Below are 27,502 nucleotides of genomic sequence, written 5' to 3'. Positions count from 1 at the left end.
TAATTTATTTTTCTGCTTCCCCCTTCAAGACTCCTGAAAATGCTTGCCTTTTAGACATCTGTCCTAAATTTGCTATTGTAAATAGCAAGACAATGCATTTAATTTCTCCAACTATTTCAAGCTCTTCAGCATTTGAATGATTATTGCCATCTGTTGGAGACCCCTGCTGTCCTCTCCCCAGAATCTCTCTTATTCTGGATGCAGTGGAAAGTACTTTTTATATGACTTAACCTCCCAAGTAATTACATTTTCTTTCATTTTCCATCTTTACCTCCCCTTCACCTTCTGCATTACAATGTCAGCTTCATCTCTAATTTCTATGATCTTGTGTTTTCAGATAAAGCTTGTATGTCCCTGTTCATATACTTTTCTCCTCATCCAAGACATAACAGTCATTACTTTTGAGTGCATACTGTGTTTCAATAATGAGTGCAATTATAAGCGCAATTTTCCTTTCAACACATCCCACCTTGCTGGTGTTTCTTTGTTATTTTCTTCCACTTGGATTTCAACCAACTTTTCTGCACTTAAAGGCTTATGGTTGAGACAAGATTTGTAAGCAATTTTTTACACAAGAATTTTAAAAGTACTTATGAAGGTGTAAGCTATTGAGAAAGAAATCATTTGTGCCTATTTTAAAATTTATTGTAACTGGTGTGTGTGCATGTTAAACTATTACCTTAGGCCTAAAGAACCATTACACTTTTATGTCTCTTCTCAGTTCCAAATTTTCGCTCTTGGAATGCTGAAACACTTAGAATACAAATACTGCATATGCATTTTTATCTAAATAACATGCTAAACAATTGATGTAACCAGGGTACGCAGGCATCCTTCCAAAACTACACCTATCTAAATGAGAGGGTAGCATTTGCTTTATAAGAGGTTCAAAATCATGTATGTTAATGAAAACATTACAAATAAAAAGAGGGTTCCTAAATTTATTTGCCTATATATTGCAAGCATTAAACTGAATATTTGAGCCTGCCATATAAAAATTTAACCTTTCTCACTGAATATCCAAAATGAGACATGCAGTTCTGAAAGGCGCTGAACAGGAGGACGAAGAAGCAGTAAAGAGGAGCTTTTATGAACTGACCACAGTCCCGTCCCCCCTGTGCTGCTCACAGCAGGGACGAGGTAGAGGAATGAGGAATACAGTGAAGTTGAGCCTTCAGTGTCTGAGGGAAGGAGGACAGGGGGGAGGGAAGGGGTTTTAGTTTTTGTCTTTGTTGCTCACCATCCAACTCTATTTTTAATTGTTGATACAACATGCAATTAATTTTCCCCAAGCTGAGTCTGTTTTGTTTGTGATGGTAATTGGTAACTGATCTCCCTGTCTTCACCTCAGCCCATGAGCTTTTCCATCCCATTTTCTCCCTCTGTCCTGTCGAGGAAGGGCGGTGAGAAAGTGTCTGGGTGGGCATCTACAGCCAGCCAAGGTCAATCCACAGCAATATTGCTCAGTTAGCTTAAGTATCTACTTTGAGAATAAAAGGGTTTGAATTTTCTATGTTAAATAGAATGAATATGTAAAACCAGTAATGACCCAGAAATTACGTAGTACAAAGTGCTAAATAACTTAGTTTTAAAGATTTTTTTTTGCCACTGGGAGGTAAGTAAATCCTCCATATCTGTGCTGAAATGTACCAGAGCTTTAATGTGTATGATACAACAGCACAGAAAAATGCAGAACAAGATGGCTCATCCTATTTATATTTAGAAAGCATGTATATCAAGTCAAGGGCTGGGGCAGCGCAAGGTATCTTTAAAGCTACTAGATTCATAAGATATTTTGCTCAAAATGAGAAGACTCCTTTTTAAACAGATGAAAGAAGACTTACTTGCATTTAAGTCTGTGCTTCTAAATAATTGTGTTGGACTGGACTCCATTAAAAAAATGCTAAATATGCCACAATCAAGATTGGTAACATACACTTTAAATTCCTGATGCCTCTGAAAATCAAAATCAAAGTCAAGCTAAACAAGCTTGTTCAGCATGTCTTTTGTTTTATGAGAACTTGCTTTTAAAATAACTAACCAATGGTTAATTCCAGTTTGGCATTCAAAGCTTTGAGTCATCTAAAGCATTTTGAAAACCAAATTTCACATAATAGAAAATCCCACAAATTTGGTAACATCACCACTGACTCGATCTAAAAAGAAGATTTTGCCTTTCTAGAACTGCCAAAACCAAAACAGATTAATTCCCAACTAGCATAGGAACAAGTCCATCAGTGATAGAATCATCACTTCCGTGACACTTTGCATTTCCTTTGCAGCTGACAAACTACTTAGTTGCACCATGGAAATAGAAAGCTCACACCTACAAGTATCCATTAAGCAGTCAGGAGGTGAAGGAGAAGACAACAGGAATACTCAATTCCTCACTGTTGTAAAAGTGCAATATTACAAACTGTTGACAGCAGCACCCCCGTTTCTAACACAGTCTCTCTTGACAAGACCAAAATGTCCTTGAGGAGCTGACAAATATTTCTCTCAAGACTGCTACCACAGTCAATAAATTTTTGGTAAACACTGCATCTGTAGCCAGTGTAAAAGAAAGTGTTTGCAGGCAGCAATACCTCTAGTACCAAAATGCAAAAATTATTATAAGATGGAAAAGCAATGTGAAAAGAAGCTTCCCTTCAATTTATGAAAACTAAATCTTTTCCTTTGCTAGAACTACGCTACACTGCAAAATTGAAACAAGAATTAAGATGCATTTGAGTAAAAGCACTTATTGCTTTTATTTTAGGTGATTATGGACATAAATGATCCTGCTGATTTTCAGAAATCCCGTTTATCAGAAGCACTTTACCCATGAAATATAATGTCTTGATCCCTAAAGAAAGGCTTAATAGGAGCATCTTTATACAGCTTCAATACAGCACAAAGACAGAACCTCAAGAGGAATAGTACTAAGTTTGTTACATTTACACTTGGGTAGACATTTGACACACTCATGCCTACTGTGGGGTCTCATGCTTTAGTAACAGCCATGGTAGCCTCAAGATACAAATAAGTTATTGTCAGAGTAAGCTTCTAACAGAAGGTCATGACTTTTCTTGGGTCAACCAACAGTCAGAAAAACATTTCACAAGACAACTGAACTGATGCAATGGCAAAATACTGCTTCCTCTCAACCATGTATGCTTGCCATTTCCTTTAAAACAACTTTGGTGCCAAACCAGCCAAGAGCTAACTTTGGCAGTGTTAGAGATGAGTTTGCTCATCAAGGAGACAGCAAAAACCAGTGCATAAAAAGAAGCATACAGAACTGTTGGGCTCTGAGCAAAGGGAATGTGGATACCTTCTTAACACCACTATGCAGGAAAGAGGAAAACAAGCTTTTGTACAGCAAACCCCATGTGCATCTGAAATAGAAGTCAGGCTCCAAGACTAGCTAAGAACAATTGTTCTGCATTTAACTTTGTTCAGCTAATGAATTGTACAATTTAAAAGGAATGAATGATTCTCAGCTCCCCCTGTGCTCCACAGGCACCAAAAGGAGGGGTGATAAGGCTACTGACCACCTGCAGTAGAGAGAAAAACAATTCATTATCTCTCAGGTCACAGACTGGGGATTAGCCATGAGGGAAATATAACTCTTATTTTAGAGCAGAGTTGAAGTGTTATCATATTTTTTTTAATGCAATCTGTACCAGCTGTTGTACAGTGGAGCACCACATCCAGTCTGCACCAGACATTTCTTGCTCAGAGCTTAATGCAGTCATAAATTCTACCTCAGTTATTCTCCTGACCAAAGGCAAGACTCTTCGTTAAGCCACCTCATTTTTCGGAGCCCCACTTCCTTCACCAAGGTGCTTCTTTAATCCTTAGGCAGGCACAGCTGAGAGCAGGTAAGCTCATTAGCTGAAGCTGAGTCTGAGCACCTACTCCCCATGAGGTGTGAGTTGGCCTGTATTCCACATCTGGTATTTTGATTAGTCGTTTCCTAATTACAGGATTCTTTAGTGAAATTGGAGACATATTTCTAAGAACCTACCATTAAAAAAGCAAAAGGTACAAAATGAAATAAATTTTAGGATTACAGTTATCCTTGGAGACTACTTTCCATAGCTTATGAGGTTGGACAGGATTTTGATATTGTTGTAAACATATGCGTGACTTTTGTCCTCTTGATAGGCTTTGTAAAACAGACAACCCAAAATCCACAATGCAATAGAAAAATGGTAGCTTCCACAGGAGCTAGGCAGGCAACCAGGTGGTTTGGGTTGGTTGTTATTGTGTTGGAGGGGTTAACAAATGTGTTTTCAATAAATGAAAAGGACTGATAGCTTGATTGATAACAGTTAAATATGCACCAATACTGTTATGTTGAAAACAAAACAAAAAACCAAACACAGTGCTCTGTGAAAGACAATAGCTGAGATACTCAACATAGCACAGATATAAGCTGTAACCGTATGTCTGTTCAGTTTGCATTTAAGTCTTAAGAGTGATACTTGCAAGCTGTTTATGCAAACTGAGAATTTTTAAATCCTCATACTTCAATTGCTCTTCCCCAAATTGAAAGCTCATTTATTTCTTTCACATAATTTCATTAATGAATACAGAAAGGTTCCTTTGGTGATCTCCTATAGCTTACTGTTAAATTGCCAATGTTAGAGAAAAACAACAAGTTTCCTCATGAAACTTAGGACAAAATTATCTCAAATACTGTTAGACAAAGTAAAGCGTTAATTTTTTTTCAACCATGCAAAATGCTCATTGCTTACTTCCTAAGCACAAATATTTTTTTTATACCTTATAATCATAGAAATACTGGATGAAGGAGTCCTCTGGAGGTCTCTAGCCAACTTGCTGTTCCAAGTGAATTGCCACCAGCAGTGTCATTCATTACTTTGGCCAAGCCTTAGAAACACCCAAGGATAGGGATCCCAGAGCCACTGTGGGCAACAGGTTCTACTGCTGCATCACCCATTCAGTGAAAAAGCTTCTCCTCATTTCTATTCTGAATTTCTGCTATTTTATTTTATTATAGAGTATCATTAGGATTATTTTTTTTAATTACCACTAATAATAAAGGTGAGAAAGACAGATTTTATGCATGGATTAGTAGCTAAAGTAACCTTTAACTGTTTGGGGCTATTTATTACTTTCTCAAATTCCCATCCCTGTAATGATTTTAAATTATGGTACTCATTATCTTGTTCTTGAATTTTATATGAACACAAAAAATGACAGTGACTGTAAATCCCTTTCTGTTGTACCAATTCTTTGACCTTCCATTTTTTTGACAAAAGTTTCTATCTTACCATTTTATATTAATGATGGCTCTATACCCACACCTGGCTGCACTCTATTATAATCCATTACAGATGATGCAGAAGCATAAAGCAGATCAACCTAAATAAAACATAAAAATCACATGTTGCTACCAGATGCAAGATGTACCTTTGGAAACAAAGTGATCCATCACAACATAGAATAAAACATGTATTAACATCATCTTTTTGTTGACATAATCACATGAATAATTTAATAGTTTCGGACAAGCTGATGGGTCTGGAAAGGAAGTCAGTGGCTGTAATTCTCAGCCAGTTATCTTAAGACATGCCTTGCTTCATTGTTCCTGTCCTTGAAAGCTTCATGTGAGGCTAAACATATGACATCTTGCTTAGCTTTTTGGTCAGTTCGTGGTTCAGTTTTGACAATAAACACCTGTTTAAACTACAAGCAACAAGATGTAAGAAACCATAATGGATGCATAAAAGGCATAAAGCTGAAAATCCTTCTGCTCTTTGAAGTTTTGAAGGTACACACATGTATAACCCCAGAAGCACACACACATCATTTAAAGACTAAAACAAAGCTGAATCTGTAGTTATTTCCAAGGAGGGAATCATAGAATCACAGAATCATAGAATAGTTAGCGTTGGAAAGGACCTTAAGATCATTAAGTTTCAACCCCCCTGCCATGGGCAGGGACACCTCACACTAAACCATGTCACCCAAGGCTCTGTCCAACCTGGCCTTGAACACCACCAGGGATGGAGCATTCACAACCTCCCTGGACAACCCATTCCAGTGCCTCACCACCCTTACAGTAAAGAATTTCTTCCTTATATTGAATCTAAACTTCCCCTGTTTAAGTTTTAACCCATTACCCCTCATCTTATCACTACAGTCCCTAATGAAGAGTGGAATCTCCCATTCTAAAGTAAACCACACTGCTGAAAGGCCAAAGAGTAAAGATAGATGGATGTGCAAGGGCACTATGATAGTTACTCACAGTACTCATTACGGTATAAATCCCAACAGATACCTGAGGTCTGTTAAATACCCTATACAGATGGGATTTGGGCAGACGATAATCTACACACAGAATAGCTGCAATATTTCTTCATGACTCCTTCATTAATTTATTAAAGGGAATTGAAATCGCAAGTTTAGCAAGAGGTAAATCTATGCAAGTGTTAGCAACCTCATTACAATTCTCACACAAGCGTTTGAAGTTTTTTGCAAACTTAGTTACCTAAGAACAGCAATGCACCAGGTGATAAAAGCTAGCAAGCTTTTTCTTCCTTATATATTTCAGTTATAGTGAAAATCTCTCTATATTCTTGTCCTGAGTATAGAGCCATTGTTACTCTCTATAAACCATGACAATTCTACATAGAGAGTAATCACTTTTAAGAATCTTTTGTATTTTAGATAATACATTTTATATGTCAGAAACTTAATGATTTCCTTACCAAGTTATGCCCATGCACCCATATGAAACAGCAATGGTAGAACAAGCAAACTGATGAAAGCCAGGCTCTTTATTGGATTTAGTGAAAATTCACCACATGTTTCTCTTCTAAGTCACTAATTTTGCCATGTCAACTGCAAATTCAATTTTAAATTTCTGCTAGACAAGAAAGCCTGAATGGCTCTAGTGATTTTTTTTTTCATGAGGACTGCATTGCCAGAATTTTAGGAGACACTCTTTCCTTTTGTTTATTTAATTTTGAGAGAAAATGTAGGCATAGACAAGGTAAAGAAACCAAAGCTATTGCTAGAAAACACTCTCAAGCATGAACTCAAGCACTAACAAATTTAATAGCTACCATATTGGTGTACTCATGCTTGCATTTGCATGGAAAACCACAGCTGAGTAGCTAAATTCCTAGCCTGGGACTTAGGAGACCATTGTTTATGTTCTTCTATGTTAATATGAAAAACCAAAACCATTTTCCCCTTCAGAAGAAAATCATGTTCTAACATTGTGAATTATTTTTTTTTTAGAACAAGAATACTCATAAAGATCTACCATGGGTCTACCGCTACTATTACTTCACATATACTTGAGTCTATTCCAACTTGTATGAATAATTAAACATAAACTGAGCTAGAAGACAAAGTGATTTATTAGGTCACTGCTTGAAATACTGGGGACTAGGGAGATGCAAGCCTATGGTTTGACTTGGGATGCAGTTACTGGATACCTTAGCTTCTGCAGGAAAAAAAAAAAAAAGTCTTTACTAGGAGCAGCACTAGCCAGGGAATTTCTTGCTTCCATGCCACATGGACATATCCCATCCAGCTATCCCCCCAGTGGTTCTCATACTGCTCTTTTCTACTAAACAGAAAACTGGGCCAGACTACTTCTTTGCAGATTATAGTAGTGGCAGAACACCAAATACAAAGTAAGAAATGCTGGGTAGAGACAAAGAGATTATTTCATGTTTGAATTAAACATAGCTAGATGACAGAGAGGTCTGGGATAACCTCTAGGCAGAGCAAGGGATTGCAAATAAATTCAACTGCTCTGTTTCAAAGGTGCATATGAAATGTGAACAGACTCAAGGGTTCTCCACATAATATTTACTATTTATGAAAAAAGTAAAAGACAAAACAAGCAAACATAAATCCTATGCTTTCTGAAACATCTAGTAAGTCCTCTGATGCAGGCAGGAACTGAACAGGAGCCAGACCCATGTTCATTCAGGACATGTGCCTTTCTAGCACTCTGTCAAGTACATTCAGAATAACCCGCAACTGGATAAAACACGTGCCTTACCTCTATCTACCTTGCTCCTTACTCAGCTTTTTCCCAGTGAAAGGTCTATAGGCCCAGTGCTGTCCCCGCACTCCCCCAGATGATGCCAAATGCAGAAAGGTACTGCAGAAGATGATCAAGCTTGCTCGTGTTCCTTTTCATATTAAGTTTGGAGCACTGTGACAGATCTCCACTGAAACTTTATTTGTGAAATTGCAAGGGGCTTGGAGAAAAGTACGAGAGACTTGGCACAAAAGAAAAGGGATATTAAATATACATATTCATACACAGCAGTGAGTGAAAGAAACAAAATCGGATGCCAATACCTCTCGTCCCAGTGCATATTGCGTTAGTTTACAGGATGTTTTTCTAGGAAGAATGTCAGCCCTCACTCTGTCTCCTTCTTCCTGTCTCCCCAAATCAGCAGTATTACAAAACAGGGAGTCTGCTTCATTTGAAATGAAAACATCCCACTCAGTCTCATACGCTCCCCTGGTCAGTCTCCCACTTTACTGCTTAACTGCAGACTACTTTGTTTTGAAAGATCAGAAGAGTATCAATAAAACTGTACTGATATTTATCTTGACAAAACATCCTCTGTTCTTTAGCGTAATTATTATTTAGTGTATGTCACTTTCCTGTTAAGCACTGATTGACAGATGAACAGAATATTACTGCACATTACTTAATTCTGTGAATATACACTACTGAACTTATTGGCTCACCTAAGACTCCCTTCCTGATGTTTTTGCTATCAGAAAACTCTCCCATGAATGATCCTAGTGACATAGGACCATGGCCTATGCCTTCAGAAAACATTTTAACATGAAGTCATGCAAACTCAAATCCCTCAATAGGAAAAAAATATTCCTTCACTTGCTTTCTATCAGGGAGGATACATTTATCTCTGAAGCTGGCTCTTGGTAGGGGCCAGCATTAGAATTTAGGGCAAGTATGAGGAACAACCACCTAGGAATATAACAACAACTTCTGGCAACCTAAAAGGTTGAGTTTTCACAAGTCACTGGACTATTGTGTTTAAAAGGCCCCAATAGACCAAACCCTCATCAAGTTCTCCAAGCATTTTCATACTTTCTGGTTTTCTCATCATCCCATGGCAATGAGTTCCACATTGTCTCTTTTTTGTGTTAACATACTGTCCAATAACCAGTAACAAAAAAACCCCCAAAAAACACCAAAAAAAACAACCAAATGAAAAGCACCTACTGATACAATTCAATCCAGTGACTAATTGTTCCTGTTCCATTTCACCAGGACACTCAAAATGGTATGGGTAATTGCCACAATGCTCACTCTTTAGCCAGCTGTTTTCCAGGAGGAAAACATTGTCTTCCTCCTGTTAGTGTCTCCTCACTAAGAAACTCCATGCCTTCACAGGTCTGGTTGCCTACTATGTGCCTTTCACAATTCTGCTATTATCTTTCTGACCTTAGACACCGATGTAAAGAAATTTTCTGGATTATTCTTCACAGAGTTCAGGACAATACCCAACCCTCTCTTTGCCTTCTTGACAGCCATAGGGCCAGACTGCTGTCACAGCAAACCATCAGGTCTTCTTTTATTTGGTGGCAAAGCTAGCTGTGAGTCCAGCATTGTGCTGCATAGAGTTAGGGTTGCTCCCACCCTTCAGCATTCTTTTGTGACTGTTGGCACCATCATCTAAATATTTTATCAGTCACTTCCTCTACTATGAGACTTTAATGTGATTCCCAACTATCCATTATAAGACAGCTAATTTTTATTAGCAGATAGGTTGTTGAGCATTCACCATTTTTCCAGTTCAGAAAACCCTGTAAGACTCCATCAGTAATCTTCTTGACTGGGAAGCCTAACCATTCATTCTTAATTTTCCTTTTGTCTTTTAATAAGCAATTGGCCTGTGAGAAGAATGGCTTTCAGCCTTCTCAGTGAAGACCCTTGTTAACAGCATTTTGAAAAGCCAAGTTATGTTGTATTAACCAGCATTTTCAATGACTCCTTCAAAGAACTCTCTTAACAGAGTTGCAAGACATCACTTCCCTTGCAAAATGAAAATAAACTTCTTCGTCTCTTCCATACTGTATCATTTCCATTTACCCATTAATCTATTCTGTACTAGAATTTCTGCCAAAGAGCTTCCTTCTGCTTCAAGGACTTTTTAAATAATTGATGTCATATGTGCCAAATGTCATTCCTCTCCAGCTAGTAACTCAGCAATCTCTTACTTGTATTATTTTAAAGTCTAGAGTGAATACCATATGGTCAGAATGTTTATAATTTCTCTTGTTAATGTGTTCTGATGTCTTTTATTGAAGCTGTGGTTCACCTGTAAAGCAAATTTAGTACTAGGGATACTAACACCAGACCAAAAACATTACAGCTACATGAATGTCATTTGAAACACGTTGAGAGAATTTCGTCTGGTTTGTTTTGCACTGGCAGTCTCTATGTTGTATGACATATCATTTGTCTTTTAACACCCTGCACAAAACCAGCATAAAGTCCAAGTTATGCATGCTCACTAAATCAACAGAAATGCATTCACCTCCCCATACTTGAACCAGATGAAACTTGTACTGATGGATGATCTGCTAGTATGCATTGATGATGGAACATCAGCCTCACACTTCATTCAGAGATTAATTTCCTTCTAAGATACACCTTAAAAGCTCAAACAATTTTACATGGGTTCAAAAGTGATTACATAGTTCATGGGAAAATGCTCATCAGGACTCACTTCAATTAACTGGAATCTGCTACTATATAATGCTGAAGTGTCTCTGTATGCTAGCCCTTATTTACTTTAAGTATATGCTAATCATTGAAGTTGGATCCAGACACTAAGCAAGAGACTTAATTTGATCTACTACCACCATTCTCACTTGGTCATTAGGCTTTACTTGTCCCCAAAAAATCCCTCATATTCTAAAAAGCTATTCCAATCTCACTATTCCAAAGTTTATTTTGATTTCATCTCCCAGTTATTCCCCATCTCCCTCCACATCAGAACACCTAAGTGTGGAAGTTTGTGTGGACACCAGACCATGTTCTCTGTTTCCTCAAAGTTCTCTCCAAGTAGCAAAGCTTAGTGGGAAAGATCAAAGAGACTGGCAGTGAGCATTGGTTTGCAAAGGCCAAGACAAACAACATAGTGAGGAGCCTTATGTACTAGTCAAATACCCCTGCTTTCTAGTCCTCTATGCCTTGCACAGCCATGGGAACACATAGCTATTCTGAGATCAAATTCTTCTGATCCCCAAAATATATTTATTTTCAGGATTGTATCCGTACACAGAATTAAGGCGTGGTCTACATGAATATAGAGAAGCAAAACACTTGAATCTTACACAGTATCTGTATCTACCCAGTTACTAAGACTGCAATGCAAAGACACAGTCTTCTAGAATAGGAGCAGCCAGACACCACAACACATCAAATATGACCTAGTTAAGAAAAACAGGCAGAATATTGCCCTACAATTTTGCTCAACATTAATCATCATGCCACTAACTTTGAGGTGTCCTTTGCAACAGTAATTATGGAAAACCCTATGGATTGGAAGTATCTGTACTGTAGCAGCACGCTACAGTTGTACTCTGTTCCTTGGCATGGTGATAATAAACCAAGTTACTAAAAGAGGTAAATAAATGAATCACTAATAGGATATATGTGTGCATTTATATACACTCATTCCGAGTCTGGGGTGCAGGGGGGAAAATAAGAGAAATCTGTATATGAAAAAATATTTAGCAAACAGAACCTTCAGAAAGCCTGTGGAGCCACTATGGTCTACAGGACAGAGAAAATACTGACAAGTCACTGATTCATAGTAAGTTATTATTTCTGAAAGTGAATTTTTGAGTAAAAATATTATCACTAAAATGTTCTCAAAGGGAAATCTCTTCTGTATACCAGGATTTTGTTTTGTTTTTTTTTTCCAATAAGGTCTTATCCAAAGATTTTCCCTACTTTTACTTCAGTCCAGGAAGAACAAGAAAAAGATCTAACAGCTGTTTACCAACTTTTATCTGCCTGTTTAATGATGGGATGGATGGAACACAGAATCCAACAGAGGAAAGACACACAGACCTGCTCCTCAAAGTAACACGTAATTCAGGGGCCTTGCAGAAGTGATCACCACTGTCAGATACCATCTCTTCATTGTCATTTTATAGAAAATGAAAAGATACATTTACTAGAGTGTGCCACTTCTAGGCCAGTGGCTACCTCATCTATTTCTGATCTATGACCTGGAATAAATTTTCCTTTGTGCTCTGCTGGGATCAAGAGCAAAAAGGATGCTCTTGATATGCAGTTCATATGCAGTATGCTGAAACTGCAAAATGATAACGCAGTTTAAGAGAAACAAATTAATTTCAGTATGGAACCCCAACATTTCAGTTGTTTGCAAAACAATACCAGGGAATCTTTCACTATCTGATAAACCAATAGAATTACCACACTAATGAAATGCACCTACTTTAATACTCAAACAAATAAAAAACAACCCTAAACAAAACAAAACCAAAAAAAATTCCCAAGCAAAACAAAAACACTAGACTGATCGCATTTAATTATTATTCTCTTATTCTCTCTACACATTTTGATTATAATCCTCAGAAACATCTCTGGAACTTCTTTGCTACGTAAAGAAACTGCTTCAAATTCAAGAAGAATTTAGCCATTAACATTGAAAAAGTTATAACTGCAATTACATCTCAAGTTCAGGCAGGTACTTGTCACATACCTAATTTAAAAAAAACATAGCAAATTCAGTCCACAAACTGAAAGCTATCTACCGTAACTCATTTCAGCCTTGGCACGTGTGCACAACTACACCAATTGAAGAACATAATATTCGTCCCTCAAAGAATTTACTGTATCTTCCTCAACAGGGGCAATCAAATGTTCTGATAAGAAACCAGTTGCTTGCAACATAGAATGTGCACAACAAAATAAATTATCAGAATGGACACATTCCTTAAAACTCATGGGAACACATTAGGAAGCATGCCAATGCTATGTTCTGTATTTTTTAAGTCAGAATTATAGAGCCAAATAAAACATAAACTTACTTTTTTTCTGATCCATTTTTTGTGACACAGATGGATGGGTAGGATTGAATACTGGGAGACCGGTCATCCCCTCAGTGTTGTTAAAGGGTGCATCTGTAGACCACAAACTCGCCTCCTCCACAGTGGCAAAGAGCTGGGTGCTGTCTTCAGAACCCCCTGCCAAAGCAGCATCATATGTAGGTTGAGGACTGAGCACTGTGGCTTGAGTTGCAAGAGCAAAAGTATTTTCCTGGAAAGTCTCTCTAAATATATTTGAGTTCTTGTTCATTTGGTCAACATGGGATAAAGGCATGGTGGTCCAGGAAGAAGGCTGTGTGCTGAGATCTGTTGTGGGATCAGTCTTGGAACTGTTTTCAGCCATGTTCGTCAAAAGATCACCAGATGTTTCAATGTCACCACTAACTGTGAGGACCTCACTTCCATTTGAATAAAAGCATGTTTTTTCTAACACACCTGGAAGAAAGGAAAAAAAGCACCATAATTACCATCACCTGGAAAGACACGTGTTACCAATGTGTTTTGGAAAGATAATAATAAATATAATGGCACAGGTTTAAAAAGCAATATTTATTTCAAGAGAACTGAAGGTTTTCATGTAGCAACAAAATAACAATAGCACATCAACACAAAAGCTGCAGCTTCTGTTGGATAAACAAAGAAACATATAGAGAAACAAATACTTCATGAACTAAAAACTACTTATTTGTAGTAGGTCACTGAACTCCTACATGTTTACAGTTATAGAGTGTAAATTTCTTTTGCTTTCATAGTACCATCATCTTTGGAAAGCTAATTCTGAAGCTTCAAGGGAACCAATGAATTTTTAATATATTTTACGTTCACTAACTTTTAAAAGGAAAGAGATATTGTACTCTCTACACAGCATTAAAAAAGATGTGGAACTGTTGGAACAAGTCCAGAGGAGGGCCACGAGGATGATCAGGGGACTGGAGCACCTCCTGTATGAAAGCAGTCTGAGAAAGTTGAGGCTGTTCAGCTTGGAGAAGAGAAGGCTGTGTGGAGACCTCATAGCAACCTCCCAGTATCTGAAGGGGGCCTATAAAGATGTTGGAGGGGACGACTCTTCATTAAGGACTGTAGTGATAGGACAAGGGGTAACGGTTTAAAACTTGAACAGGGGAAGTTTAGATTGGATATAAGGAAGAGGTTCTTTCCTGTTAGGGTGGTGAGGCACTGGAATGGGTTGCCCAGGGAAGTTGTGAATGCTCCATCCCTGGTGGTGTTCAAGGCCAGGTTGGACAGAGCCTTGGGTGATATGGTTTAGTGTGAGGTGTCCCTGACCATGGCAGGGGGGGCTGGAACTTGATGATCTTAAGGTCCTTTCCAACCCTAACTGTTCTATGATTCTATGATTATGTAATTTAACTAGCACTGCTAAATATAGGTCCATGACTTCTTTGTCATTTTTCTCTGTTAGCAGATTTTAAATATATAGTTGTATCCAAAATTTTAGGCATGTGCTGTATTTTTTTACTGTTGTTCATTTATTTTATCACAGACAAAAACTTTGCTTAATTGTATGTATTGAACAGTTGCAAGTAATCATGGTTCACAAATCAAAACAGCTGTGTAACACTACGGGTATTGCATCAGGGCATTCAAACTAAATAGAAAGAGAATGTACTTTTAACCTCTATTACTGAAATAATTAGTCCAAATAAAAAAGAAGGCATCTCAAAGGTATATGACATACAACTTAGTTACCTATAACAAAAACTAAATGTATTAACCCATTTTTTTAACCAAATATATAAAAGTCATATTTAATGTTGGAAAAAAAGCACCACTTTGTATCACAATGAGAAATTTTTGTTAAATACCAGAAATTATTTTTGCCAATAGCTAGTCATGTGAAAGAGTTTAGCAACCATAATAAAGACAGTTCACTTAGACATGACCACAGACAATTGAAAGGAAACCCTCAAAAACACAAAATCTCCCAATTGTTCCTACATACCCTGGCAACAATTGATTATTTTAACAGCTTTTCTTTTCCTGATATTTAAGCATTCATCTCACATTGTTTTAAGACAATACAGTAAAAACAAGGGACTGAAGATTTGTCCTTTCAAAAATGGGAGACTCATAGAGCAGCTTTTCCTTACCCAAATTCCAAAGCAAAGGCCTAAAAAAACTACTTCCTCCAGCTGGGCTCTGTGTGGAAAATTTTCTACTTATTCTTTCAACTCCTTTTCTTGTCTCTCACCCCTACTACTAGCTACAGCCCCTCAAGCCAAAAAGGTAGTCACACCTGAAACCCATTAGCAAGAATTCACCTCCTGTTGCTCTCTCTACAAACCATCTGAACTTAAGGCAAATGGCACAGATTTTTCTTTCCACTCTTATATGTAAAATCCTTCATTAGCTGCTTGTACAGATGAGTCTTGAGTCCACTCAACACCCATGACCCTCTCTCCTGAATTTCATTAGGAGAACTCATTACTGAGTTTACCAAAACAGCATGATCACCTCTCAGTCAGATATCATTCACTCACCACCATTCTAGACCCACTGCTCTGCCAGCTCCAGGCACCATACGCAATCCATATCCACTCAGATATTCTGAGTCCCATTCCACTTCTCACCCCTTCATGTGCTCTGCAACTAGACTAAATCAGCTAAACTGGCCTGAAATTCAAGGACTGGGCAGGAGGAAATCTTTGTTAATCACAGATACAAATAACCAAAAATGCCAGAAGAGTCCAACCTCCATTTACAATCTGACATGACTTTGCATTGCAAAGCTTTATAAGTAAGAATAAAAGAATTAGAATGGGCAATTCTTAGCATTTCCTTTTTCATTGAGTAACTTTTATTACAGTAACTGGAACCAGGAAAAAAAAAAAAAAAAAACAAACCAAAGAACTCAGAAGATTCCTAAAACATAACGGGATTCAATGAAAGAGTTACCATTTGAGATTTACTATATCCTCGTTTATCCAGCCTGGGTTATTTTGGCTCCAGTGTCACTAACTGTAAGTAAAATAAATCTTTATGTCTAACTTCTACTGGAAGAACCCACAGGAACTTTATATATATACATATTAAGGTTTCTGCTTTTCCACCAGCAAATGTTCATAATTCATTGGGATTTTGAGGAATTTACTGCATGTGTTTTACTGAAGCAATTAAAAATCTCCCACCTGCAAACTATTTCAGCAGCAATTTCTTTTTCTTTGAGTCCTCTGGTTAGGCCACATGGGAAGAATGAATATGCTATTTTTTCACAAATGAGGACCAGTAGTAATATGACTGTGACTGATGATGCTCAGATATTGTGCTCACTTATAGCTTCACTTTGATGCTTTTATTCCAAATATAGCTTTGAATCTGAATAATTTGTAATGATTCAGAAGACTACTTTGTTTCAAGTTTCAAACTTCAGTAGATTTTTTTCTGTAGTTTTCAAAAAGTTAAAATGAACTTTTTTTTTCTTTTTTCCTTTCCCTTAGAAAAGTGAGTAATTTTCTTCCATAACTCAAGAATAACTGAGGGATTGTTTTCACATTCTATCTCCTACTCCCTAGGCTCGTCTCTTCTCCACCACTCAACACAGAAATAGAAAAAGCCTGGAAAATATTGGTCCCAAAGAGCCATGAATAAAGATTTTAAATTTAGGTAGAAATTATTAGCTATTTATGTATCACTCAGCAGAATATCAAGCAATACATTACAAGACAGGTAAACTCTTGAAATAAGTTTTAAAAAAACCTTTTGGTTCAATAGAGTGGACCAATAAATACTGTTTTGGAAAATACTGAAATTACCCACTAGATTCTAACCCCTGCCCACTCAGCCTTATTTCATTCTTTTTCTGGAACTACAAATAATAGCTATGGCTGTCACTGTGCATAAGGTCATTGACTTCTTTCACTGACATCCCCAAATGCTTGTTTGCTTCTTCAACACATCTTTCCTACAATATCATTTTTTGTTCTATTTTCCCAGTTTCCTAGTGCTAACAACTCCCCTTCTCTTCTGGACAGGTGTACCACACAACAAACCTCTTCTACACAAAAGGCTTCTCAATTGTATCATCTCAGATAGCAATGAATAGTATTAAAATTCTTCTAACAGGTTTTTTTTGCCCACAAAATAACATAAGCCTGGGCTCTGGTGCATTTGCCCTTGAGCAAGGCAGGCGTAGATCTCTGGCTAGCTCTAGATAACAACTCCGTCTCCACTTAGTATGTGAGGGTTTGGGACAACATTTCTGAGTCACCTTCTTCTCCCCCACCTCTCACCTTCCTCTCATCTCCTCTTCCTCTCACCTTCCCAAGGCATGGTAAGGAATTCAAGCACTTAATTCCAGCTACAGATTCCACTCTCTGAGTTAGGGTCCCATATATTCGATTCTTATCCTTTTCCCTCCTAAAAATATTACTGTAAATCTTCAATCTTAAATTAAGCTTCCTGGAGATTTTTCATCATACAAGAGTCCTAAAGGAACTATTTAAATTATCAGATACCTAAGAAAACACTATGATGCTTTAAAACAGTCAATTATTTTTTTAATCTCTTGAGTAATGAGGACTGAATTACTCTCTACCAATGTTTGCTAACAGCCATACAACACACACAGAACATGCATTTTATTCATGTATACATGCACACTATATCCAACTATTCTTCAGATTTGAGTTCATACAGAGCTGTCGACAGTAGACAACAGGCCAGGTAGCTAATTTGTTGAGAAATAGTTGCAACTATTTTGGATTTGTATCCAGCTACAGCTGGACATGTCCGAATGTCAGAAACATAGAGCATGCTGGCCTTCACTGTGTTTGGTACAAAACCAAGGGATTGGCACCAGGCCCGTTCGGTTAGAAGCAATGCTTTGCCAAGAGTTTTAATGATCATTTTCCAGTTGCTGTTCACTACTGGGGAATTAATGCTTTACTTAAAGATCTGAAATGGACAGTTATGAGATCTAAGAAATAGTCCCACTGTTCACGCTATTAAAATGAGATTTTGGCAGTCTATGCTGTGGGTGGTTTCTAGCAGTTCACAGCAGGAAATCTCCCAAAGACCAAGTTTATTTAAGAAGCTAATGAAACAGAGCAAAGCAGCCTACCAAGCATGTGTAATGAATGAGGTGGTTACACAGGTAATAAAACACAGTTTCACTACTATTCAGCACACACCCACTGTGATTTCTTCTGCAGAGTCTGTTCCTATGACCATGCACTCTGAAAAATGGGAATATGACTGATAATATGAAGGTCCCATAGCATACCAAACCACTGCACATCAGTACAGCTGCAATCATAAACTATATCCTGCTCCTCCTGTCAAGTAAAGACATTACCTTAAACTGCTTACCAGCTGCCCAAAGGGCCAAAATGAGGTCATTTGTAATTATTTTTTTCCAACTTTACAGGTGACTTACACAAAGAATGAATCAGTTTCCAGATCAAACAGAACTCAAAGCAGACTTGGTGGAAGGCGTCTTTTACAGAAGCTGCAGAACAAACCCAGGCTCCTAAGGTGATGCACAGAAAGGAGAGATTTTGCCTTTCATAAGCTTCTGGCTTCAAGGTAACGAAGTTGCAGCAGCAAAAATATCTGGATCATACTAAAGTGCTGGAGGGGAAAACAGCAGCTACCTTTCTTTTTAACAGCTGTTGCTGCCTGAAAGTTCCCAGTCATAACACTGCAGTGTAACACAAAATCTTATCCGGTGTCTTTCTTTACTCTCCTGTCTCTTGAGCACGATGTAACTAGAAATTTTTATTTAGAGTTTTTCTTAATCTAAGAAATGAAATGTAACGTACACATAATGGCTCTATTGCAATTCAGAAACCAATCCTGAACTCCATGCCTGTGTTAATCATTTTGCACTGGCTAATGAAGGAAGATCCATGTGCTCCTTGGTAATCAGCTATGCCCTGCCAAAATCCATGCTTCAGTCATGGTGACTGACATACAGGCTGCCCTGGGATACAGTCCTTTGGAGATTCTCCATAATACACCCGTGTTGGCAAGGTTAAATTAAAGAATTGGCAGATTATTTAGCTGATGATTACCATCTTCCATCAGAAAAATGCTCAGGACCGAGTGGCTTATAAATATGTTAGTGTTAAACTCCTAAACTTAGACACCTGTCTTACAGCAAATATCGCCATTGATTGACAGTGGAATTGTTTATATTTCATGTTGCTTTCACAGTTACAACTTTTGGATCTCCATGCCATTAGTCACTTTAGATCTTCAGGACGTGTCACATGCCTCAAGGCTTGGTGTGACTTGGAGAACTACCAGCAACTCCAAATGATTCAGGGATCAAGATCCTTTTACTCTAGAGTATAACTCCCTGCAACTTTACCTTTCTTTTTGTGGTGAAAAATTCCTCATGGGAGAGTACAGTTGGGTTCCCAAATTGATGCAGGAATCTTGATACATGCATATTACTTCATGAATGTCCAATAGTCATAAAGCTAAGCCTAATAACTTTACTATGATGTACTTTTCTTGATGTTTATTCTGTGTTCTCAGGAAGGGAAGGGAAAGGAGAATACAGGTCACATATAATTTAACAGTAATGATCATTGTTCAACCAGTGACATGCAAAAACACTGACAGCATCATTCAGGTGGACAGAATCTTGCTACAGATTTCCCAAACAACAGAATGTTTTCAGAACTGCCCAGGTCGGTTCATACTTACATGAGGATAACAGACATTCAGCTATTGGAGTGAGCTTTGTTTGTAAGGAGAGCAACATGAAAATGCTAAACACACCACATCACACGTAACATGTGTAATAATTCTCTCTGAGAACCAAAATTAATCTCAAGATACACACCAGAGTCAAAATACAAACACTGCATGCTGATAATGTAAGGACGGTGAGAGAACCAAACCCTCAATTATTTTCATATCCATAGTCAACAGAGCATCTTGAAGACTTTAGTTGTAACCCTCATTCCCACCAGTGTTGACAGACTAACAGATTTTTTAAATTTATTTTGCAAAATGCATGAATGTCTATAAGAGGATATGCTGCTTGCCTGAAAAACAAAAGTATTGATGTGGTCCTGCAGAGTGATCATATGCCCAAAAATTACATCTGGATTGCAAAAGTCTGACACACATTAAACCATTCCTTATGTATGTCACAAGGCTTGCTCTGAATTCTACAGAAAACAATAGACAAAGCATCAGCTGGGGATGGCTGTTAACAGGAGGTGGTGGAAAACCACGAGTTGAGGATAATGATGTGAAGGAATGGGAGGAATGGGACACCTACCATGGAGGGCATTTATCACTATTAAATTAATAGAATTGATTTTCTTTCATTGAACTGTAAGTACAAAACATTTTGTCTTCCCAGATAAATAACTGCAATGGTGAGCAATTAGGGTGCACTAAAAAAAAAAAAAATTATATAATGCTTACCAGCCATGAAGGACTTTTTAAGAACAATGTTTCAAGTGGTTTATAACAATTAGAATCATAGAATCATAGAATAGTTAGGGTTGGACAGGACTTTTAGATCATCAAGTTCCAACCCCCCTGCCATGGGCAGGGACACCTCGCTCTAAACCATATCACCCAAGGCTCTGTCCAACCTGGCCTTGAGCACTGCCAGGGATGGAGCATTCACAACCTCCTTGGGCAACCTATCCCAGTGCCTTATCACCCTAACAGGAAGGAATTTCCTCCTTATATCCAATCTAAACTTCCCTGTTTAAGTTTTAACCCATTACCCCTTGTCCTACCACTACAGTCCCTAATGAAGAGTCCCTCCCCAGTGTCCCTATAGGCCCTCTTCAGATACTTCCTCTCTGCAAGGAAAAGAATGAACATGCCCAGGGTTTTTCATTCTTACAAACATGCTGGTTTTCACTGTTGTAATATTTGCACACTATTCATTACTTCAGGATTTTTTTCAGTGTAAGCAAACTGGGACATAGAGTACAGACTCTAAGACAAGTTGAAGGTGATCTTAGATGTTTCCATTTTAAAGAAAGATTTAGCTATTCATAGAATCACAGAATAGTTTAGATTGGAAGGGACCTTGAAGATCATCTCATTCCAACACCCCTGCCAAGGACTTGAAAAATCATTTCAAATTGTGTCATGCACACTTGATTGTTAACATTTCTCAAGAGGGAAATCACTTGACATTTGGTATTCAAACCATGGATTCAGTTATTGTTTGTTTACCTGGAAAGTGGTGAAAACTTACCGTACTAACAATAATCGCCAGGGAAAAAAAATAAAATATCATCAGTCTTATTTGAAGGTTCTTGATGTCCATAGGGGCCAGATGAAATTGTAAGGCATCAGTAATTTCAGTCATGCATAATCTAGCCTTCCCCCTTCCTTCAAATTCATAGTGCTAAATTAGATCTTCGTAGCTAAGGTCTCGCATGTTAGGTCTTTGGCAGTCCAGAGCAAGCACCATTCATAAGCCTTCCTGTTCTCTGATGTAACACAGGCAATCAACAAATTAGTATGGTCATACTCATGCTCTAAAGGCTAGACTTCCTTCATAGCAACTGGTACTGCCTCTACTTCAATGGGTGAAACAACATTCATTCATTAGTTTTCTTCTGCAGGTTGACAAACATGCTATACTGCTGTTGAGAGACAGAAGAGTATGCAGAGCCAGAGTGTAAGCACTTAAAAGAAATCAAAGCTAAACAACTCACCTTGATATTTTCTTCTATGAACCATAAGTCTCTTTTATCTTTAGTCAAAATAATGTGTACCTCTAATGATAATTTGCTTTGTCCTTTCTAACTTCCAACAGTTCTAACAAAATAACTTTTTTCAATGGCATCTTGAATCCTTTGATGGTAAATATTTTTTTAAAGGTTGATTAATGACACATTCTGAAAGCAGGCCCCCATGACACACCTTGTGTAGGATATTCTCCATTACTACAATGTAACTCTACTGCTCTATCTGTCTCCTTCCACTCATACCAAGTTCTCAGTTTCTTCAACATTAGAACTTGCAATGATGTGCAGGCAACAAGACAGATGTAAGGAAAGTGAATAGGAAAGTTCTAAGCTGCAAGCACACTTTTTTTGTGTGTATATCACAGAATCCCAGAATCCCAAGGGTCGGAAGGGACCTCAAGAGATCATCTAGTCCAACCCCCCTGCAAGAGCAGGGTAAACTAGATTACATCACACAGGAACTTGTCCAGGCGGGCCTTGAATATCTCCAATGTGGGAGACTCCACAACCCCCCTGGGCAACCCATTCCAGTGCTCTGTCACTCTCACAGTAAAGAAGTTCTTCCTGATGTTAACGTGGAACCTTCTATGCTCCAGTTTACACCCATTGCCCCTTGTCCTATCACTGGATATCACTGAAAAAAGCCTAGCTCCATCATCCTGACACCCACCCATTACATATTTGTAAACACTGATGAGGTCACCCCTCAGTCTCCTCTTCTCCAAGCTGAAGAGACCCAGCTCCTTCAGCCTCTCCTCATAAGGGAGGTGTTCCACTCCCTTAATCATCTTTGTGGCTCTGCGCTGGACTCTTTCAAGCAGTTCCCTGTCCTTCTTGAACTGAGGGGCCCAGAACTGGACACAATATTCCAGATGCGGCCTAACCAAGGCAGAATAGAGGGGGAGGAGAACCTCTCTTGACCTACTAACCACACCCTTTCTAATGCACCCCAGGATGCCATTTGCCTTCTTGGCCACAAGGGCACATTGCTGGCTCATGGTCATCCTCCTGTCCACCAGGACCCCCAGGTCCCTTTCCCCTTCGCTACTTTCCAGCAGGTCAGTCCCCAACCTGTACTGGTACATGGGGTTGTTCTTCCCCAAATGCAAGACTCTACACTTGCCCTTGTTGAATTTCATCAAATTTCTCCCCGCCCAACTATCCAGCCTGTCCAGGTCTCGCTGAATGGCAACACAGCCTTCTGGTGTGTCAGCCATTCCTCCCAGTTTAGTGTCATCAGCGAACTTGCTGAGAGTACACTCGGTTCCCTCATCCAGGTCGTTGATGAAAATATTAAACAGCACTGGTCCCAACACCGACCCCTGAGGCACTCCACTAGTCACAGACCTCCAGCTAGATTCTGCACCATTGGCCACAATTCTCTGCCTTCTTTCTTCCAACCAGTTCTTGATCCACCTCACTACCTGATCATCAAGCCCACACTTCCTTAGTATATGCCTCATTTAATTAAAAAAACATTACAGAAGGAAAATAATAATTACCTACGTATTTACCATGGGAAACAAAATACTTTCATGTAAAATAGAAAAGGCCTAATTTTCTGATGAGTTTGTTACCAAAGTAACAAAACAAATAAAAAAGGTCATAAGGTTCTAAATGATATACTGAAGCTATCCGTTTATGTTCTAAGCACCACTGAAAGATACTAGAATGACAACCACAGAATTTAACTCCTCTATTTCATGATAAGAACAGAATTTCCTATATATAGAATAAGCTGCATTAGCTAGTCACGGAATTGTTGGTGTTGGAAGGGACCTCTAGAGATCATGTAGTCCTGTAGTCCAAACACCAGATAATCTAGTCCAGCCCCCAGGACTGTCAACTCATTTCCTACATTATAATTCATGAAAATAGACTGTAACAGAGTTCAGTTAGTGATCTGAAATGAAATGAGTATCAACTGCTATATTCTCGATAAATAGAAAAGACTATATTATATTGCCCACAGAATTTGTTCATTTAATTCCAGTCATCAATACATTTTTTTCTAGACTATCAATGCACATAAAATTAAAGCTGCTGAGAAGAATGCTAAACTATAACTGTGCTAATTTGAAAGATGCTGAAGGGAGCTTTGCCAGTTTTAGACTTGGGTAATACCATCATGTCTTCACCCTACAGGAATAACCTTGACTTAGAGGATACAGTCCTGGCTTTTGCTGTGTAAGTAGGATTAGAACAGGTCCCATTTCTCCAGAGGATTTCATACATTTTAATGAGTGCTATGTCAATACATGCCTCAGGAGGAGACTTAGTAGAGCTGACGTAAACACACCTGCTTTTTTATCTGCTTTCTCACCAAAAAATGAAAATCTAGGGCAGAAGATATGAAGGATACAAATGGGATGCTGAACATAAGGAAAGTAAATTGAATGGCGTCATATTTCCTAATTGCCAGATTTATTTGATCTTAATTCACTTCAGGCTGTTCTTAGTTTAAAGATACATCCCAAGATTTACTTGTCAATCATGACATTGACTAGCTTTCGGGTTTTTTCTTACTTCCCTAATTGAAGCTAAATGAGAAGAACAGGCCTACAATGTTTTGTTGCAAATCCTTTACAGACTGAATTGAGAAAACAGATTTAAGTTGTCTTGATTTTGACAGTGCTGAAGGTGATACTGAGACATGTTTCATTTCTTCCTGTGCTTGGTAACTGACTGTATGACGTGTACTGTTGGGGGTTTAAAATTGGAAAATAGATTTATATCTATATAGCTCATATATTACATCACTTTTTACAGATGTGCTTCTGACTTACTTAAAGAAGCTTAAATAGAAAATATTCTCATTAACAAAAAAATAAAACAAGGAAAAATCCCAGCAGCCCTCAGCATTGAAAGTAGATGATTGCTTTATTATTATTATTTTTTTGGCTGAAGAATTAACTCTTTAACCTAGCATTACTCTCTTGCTCATGTTGTAGTCAAAGCAATGTAATAACAAGATATGTCAGCTTCTTTACAGGCAACAAAGGGAAGGCTTTTTTAAAAAAAATTCTAATAAATGATTACCTGTCACTTCTGTAACAGACACAAAGTTAGTTAACAGACTAAGCCATTATGGAAGCTAATATCCCCGGAACAAGTTTCCACAAAATATACTTGGGGTTCTGCATTGATACATATTTCATATTCAGAAGAAATTAATGTTTTTCCTTCAAACAGTAATATTTTTTAGGCTGTTCAGAAAGATTTTTATAGTTAAGATGTTCAGAAAGGCTATTTATACTTTAACTTTCACCTGAAAATAAAAATCAGATTTGCACATCAGTGTGTAACATAATGTGATAAATATTCAATTCCACTGACAGTGATCTAAAGTTCTAACATAAATATCTTTCTGTACTTGTAAAATGACTGCTGAAAACCACCTACATACTACATGCTCAAGGTAGCATACGCTTCAAAAATCTGCTTTAGGAAATTCAGAAAAGGTTCCTTCTTCAGCACCTTGAATACATTTTTAATATATAAATCTGAATAGCACATTTATTTCTCTACAGAAACATTATTAGGTCACTAAGTAGATTCGTTAGGTAGGTAGATGTGCTAAGATATATCTTTAATGTCCACAATTACATTAGCACTTGAGAATGGAGTCTCAGTTTTAGTTTTCCTGATTACAAATGTGTCAATTTACTCAATTAGGACTCACCTACAAAGGTAAGCAGGATCACCAACAGAAGGATAAGGGCACAAATGCACGGAATCAGTATTAGGAGCAAAAGTCGAAGGAACTTGGCAGAAGCCAGTTTCTGAGAGCAACCATCCCCCATATTATCTTCATCTGCTCCTAAGACCTGAAAAACAAATGAGCACAGCTCTATCATTCTGGTGTCAGTCAGTAACTCAAAAGCATGATTGCACAGAACGGCTATATGATTTAAATATATGCTATAAATAGCTTTTAGAGTCTTCATTAAAAGTTGTATGTAAACTGTCCTTTCCATGGACAACCCAGTGTAATCCATAGAATTTAGTTTAGTTCACCCAATACCCACAGACTTACAGCTTCATTGAAATTTGGGAACATTTCTGATGAACTAGAAGTTGGATAGATGTTTCATTGGAAAAAAAATAAAAATAAATTCAAACAACAAGGCTAAACACAGCTTATTTCATAATTAAAAATAAACCACTGACAATTATTCAGAGCTCCATGTTTTTATGGGGGTTTTTTTGAGGAACCAAGGAACTATTATAATCTTTGTTTTAAGTGACAATAGAAGTGATAAGGACTGTTCCACTTACGCATAATAATGCTATCTCATTTTTTAAGTACTTTCCAAATTATAACTTATCACAGTATTCTGTAGAGTTTACAACTAATATTTTCTGTTCTATAAGTGAAATCTAAATAATGGAGAAAAATTCTTTTTTGAATTCAGTTGAGCTGCACAAAGTACAAAAATTCAAACCTTTGCAAAAGCCTAAACATGTATTTAACACACACAGACGCTATGGTTATGTAAAATGGATCTCCGTTTTAGGAGTGGTAGCTATGATCTCATATACTGGAAAAATGTCATACTTATTAAACAGAAACAAAAACAACATTCCAAATGAATATTTAATGGCAAGATTGAAACTTGTGTTATGAAGTTAATACACCTTTATTCAAAATTGACTAAAAATATTTTTCGCTACAATAGGTGAAATTGGATGATAAGATTATTAATTGCAGACAGTGTCTTCCCAAAGGATGACTAACAGTTTATCCTTGTCGTCTGGAAGGTCAATCACACTGAAGGTTGTTGCGACAGGACACAAGAGTGTAAATGCATTCTTTCTCCGAAGAACCTCAAGAGACTGATATATATATACATATAATTAGTTTGTAAATGCCAGTCTCTGTGGGTTATCCCTTTAACTGGCTCTGCTGGAAGTGCCTTTCTGTGAAGAACAGGTTACCAGACCAACAGGCACAAATGGAAGTTGAATTATTTCTTAAGGAATTGCTGCACAAAGACTAGATTTACACCCCACACATACCCTCACTGACTTCACTGAGAAGCCTGCAGGCATAATGGGATTTTCCATATTTTCCATCATTCCACAATGTCTCTTGTTCCAACATGGCAAAAAGACTATTTGTAAGGAAAACTTCCTTGCTCATAGTATTAGAATTATCATCTATTTCTGAAAACCCTGATTACTAGACATTGCAGGCACTGTACAGACAAGTTAAGGAAATTGCATTTGTGCAGTTCTATGTACCTTTTCTAATACTGCTAAGCATCACATGTTATCTGACCTCCTTGGGACACATCTACTGCAGTGTCCCATATGACTTTTTTTGCTACTTTTACTGTTCAAAGTAAAGCCCAGATTATATTGCAAATGCATATGGTACCAGCATGGTGTGAGGTGCTAGCAGTATCTCACTTGATAAACTTCTTCCCATTCCAATGATTCAGTCCCAACACCATCCTGCTATTGGGCTTATCTAGCAAGAAGGATGTAAGTTGATGGTCAGCTTCAAGATGATGGAGTTATCTGAACATCTGAAACAGCCTGCTCGGGGTCAGAGCAGTAAGAGCGGCAGCTCCATACATTGAAAAGGTACAGCTTGGGTGACTTGAAAACATCTGTAACATGATCATTACCATTTCCCACCACAAGAGAAAAATAAAGAATGTTGGAGAGAGTTATTTGGTTGTCAGAAGTGTTTATCTTAA

General features: G+C 37.8%; 1 protein-coding gene across 2 annotated transcripts in view; it reads right to left on the bottom strand.

The window, feature by feature from the left end:
• Positions 1 to 27,502, bottom strand: part of CORIN (corin, serine peptidase) — a 138,645-nt gene that overhangs the window by 94,846 nt on the left and 16,297 nt on the right. For both annotated transcript variants that reach the window (XM_061352867.1, XM_061352856.1), the window contains exons 2-3: positions 25,480 to 25,624; positions 13,087 to 13,539 (exon numbers count right to left, since the gene is read on the bottom strand). In XM_061352867.1, the coding sequence (XP_061208851.1) occupies positions 13,087 to 13,539; positions 25,480 to 25,624 (598 nt within the window). The remainder of the gene's footprint in view (positions 1 to 13,086; positions 13,540 to 25,479; positions 25,625 to 27,502) is intronic.

This window comes from Neopsephotus bourkii, unplaced genomic scaffold (genome assembly GCF_033783945.1).
Source record: "Neopsephotus bourkii isolate Nb327-2 ecotype Australia unplaced genomic scaffold, CSIRO-AGI_Nbou_v1 NB_54, whole genome shotgun sequence".
In the NCBI taxonomy this organism is placed as follows: Eukaryota; Metazoa; Chordata; class Aves; order Psittaciformes; family Psittacidae; genus Neopsephotus; species Neopsephotus bourkii.
Note: the sequence above shows the minus strand (reverse complement) of the source record. Positions and strands in the feature narration are given on the sequence as shown.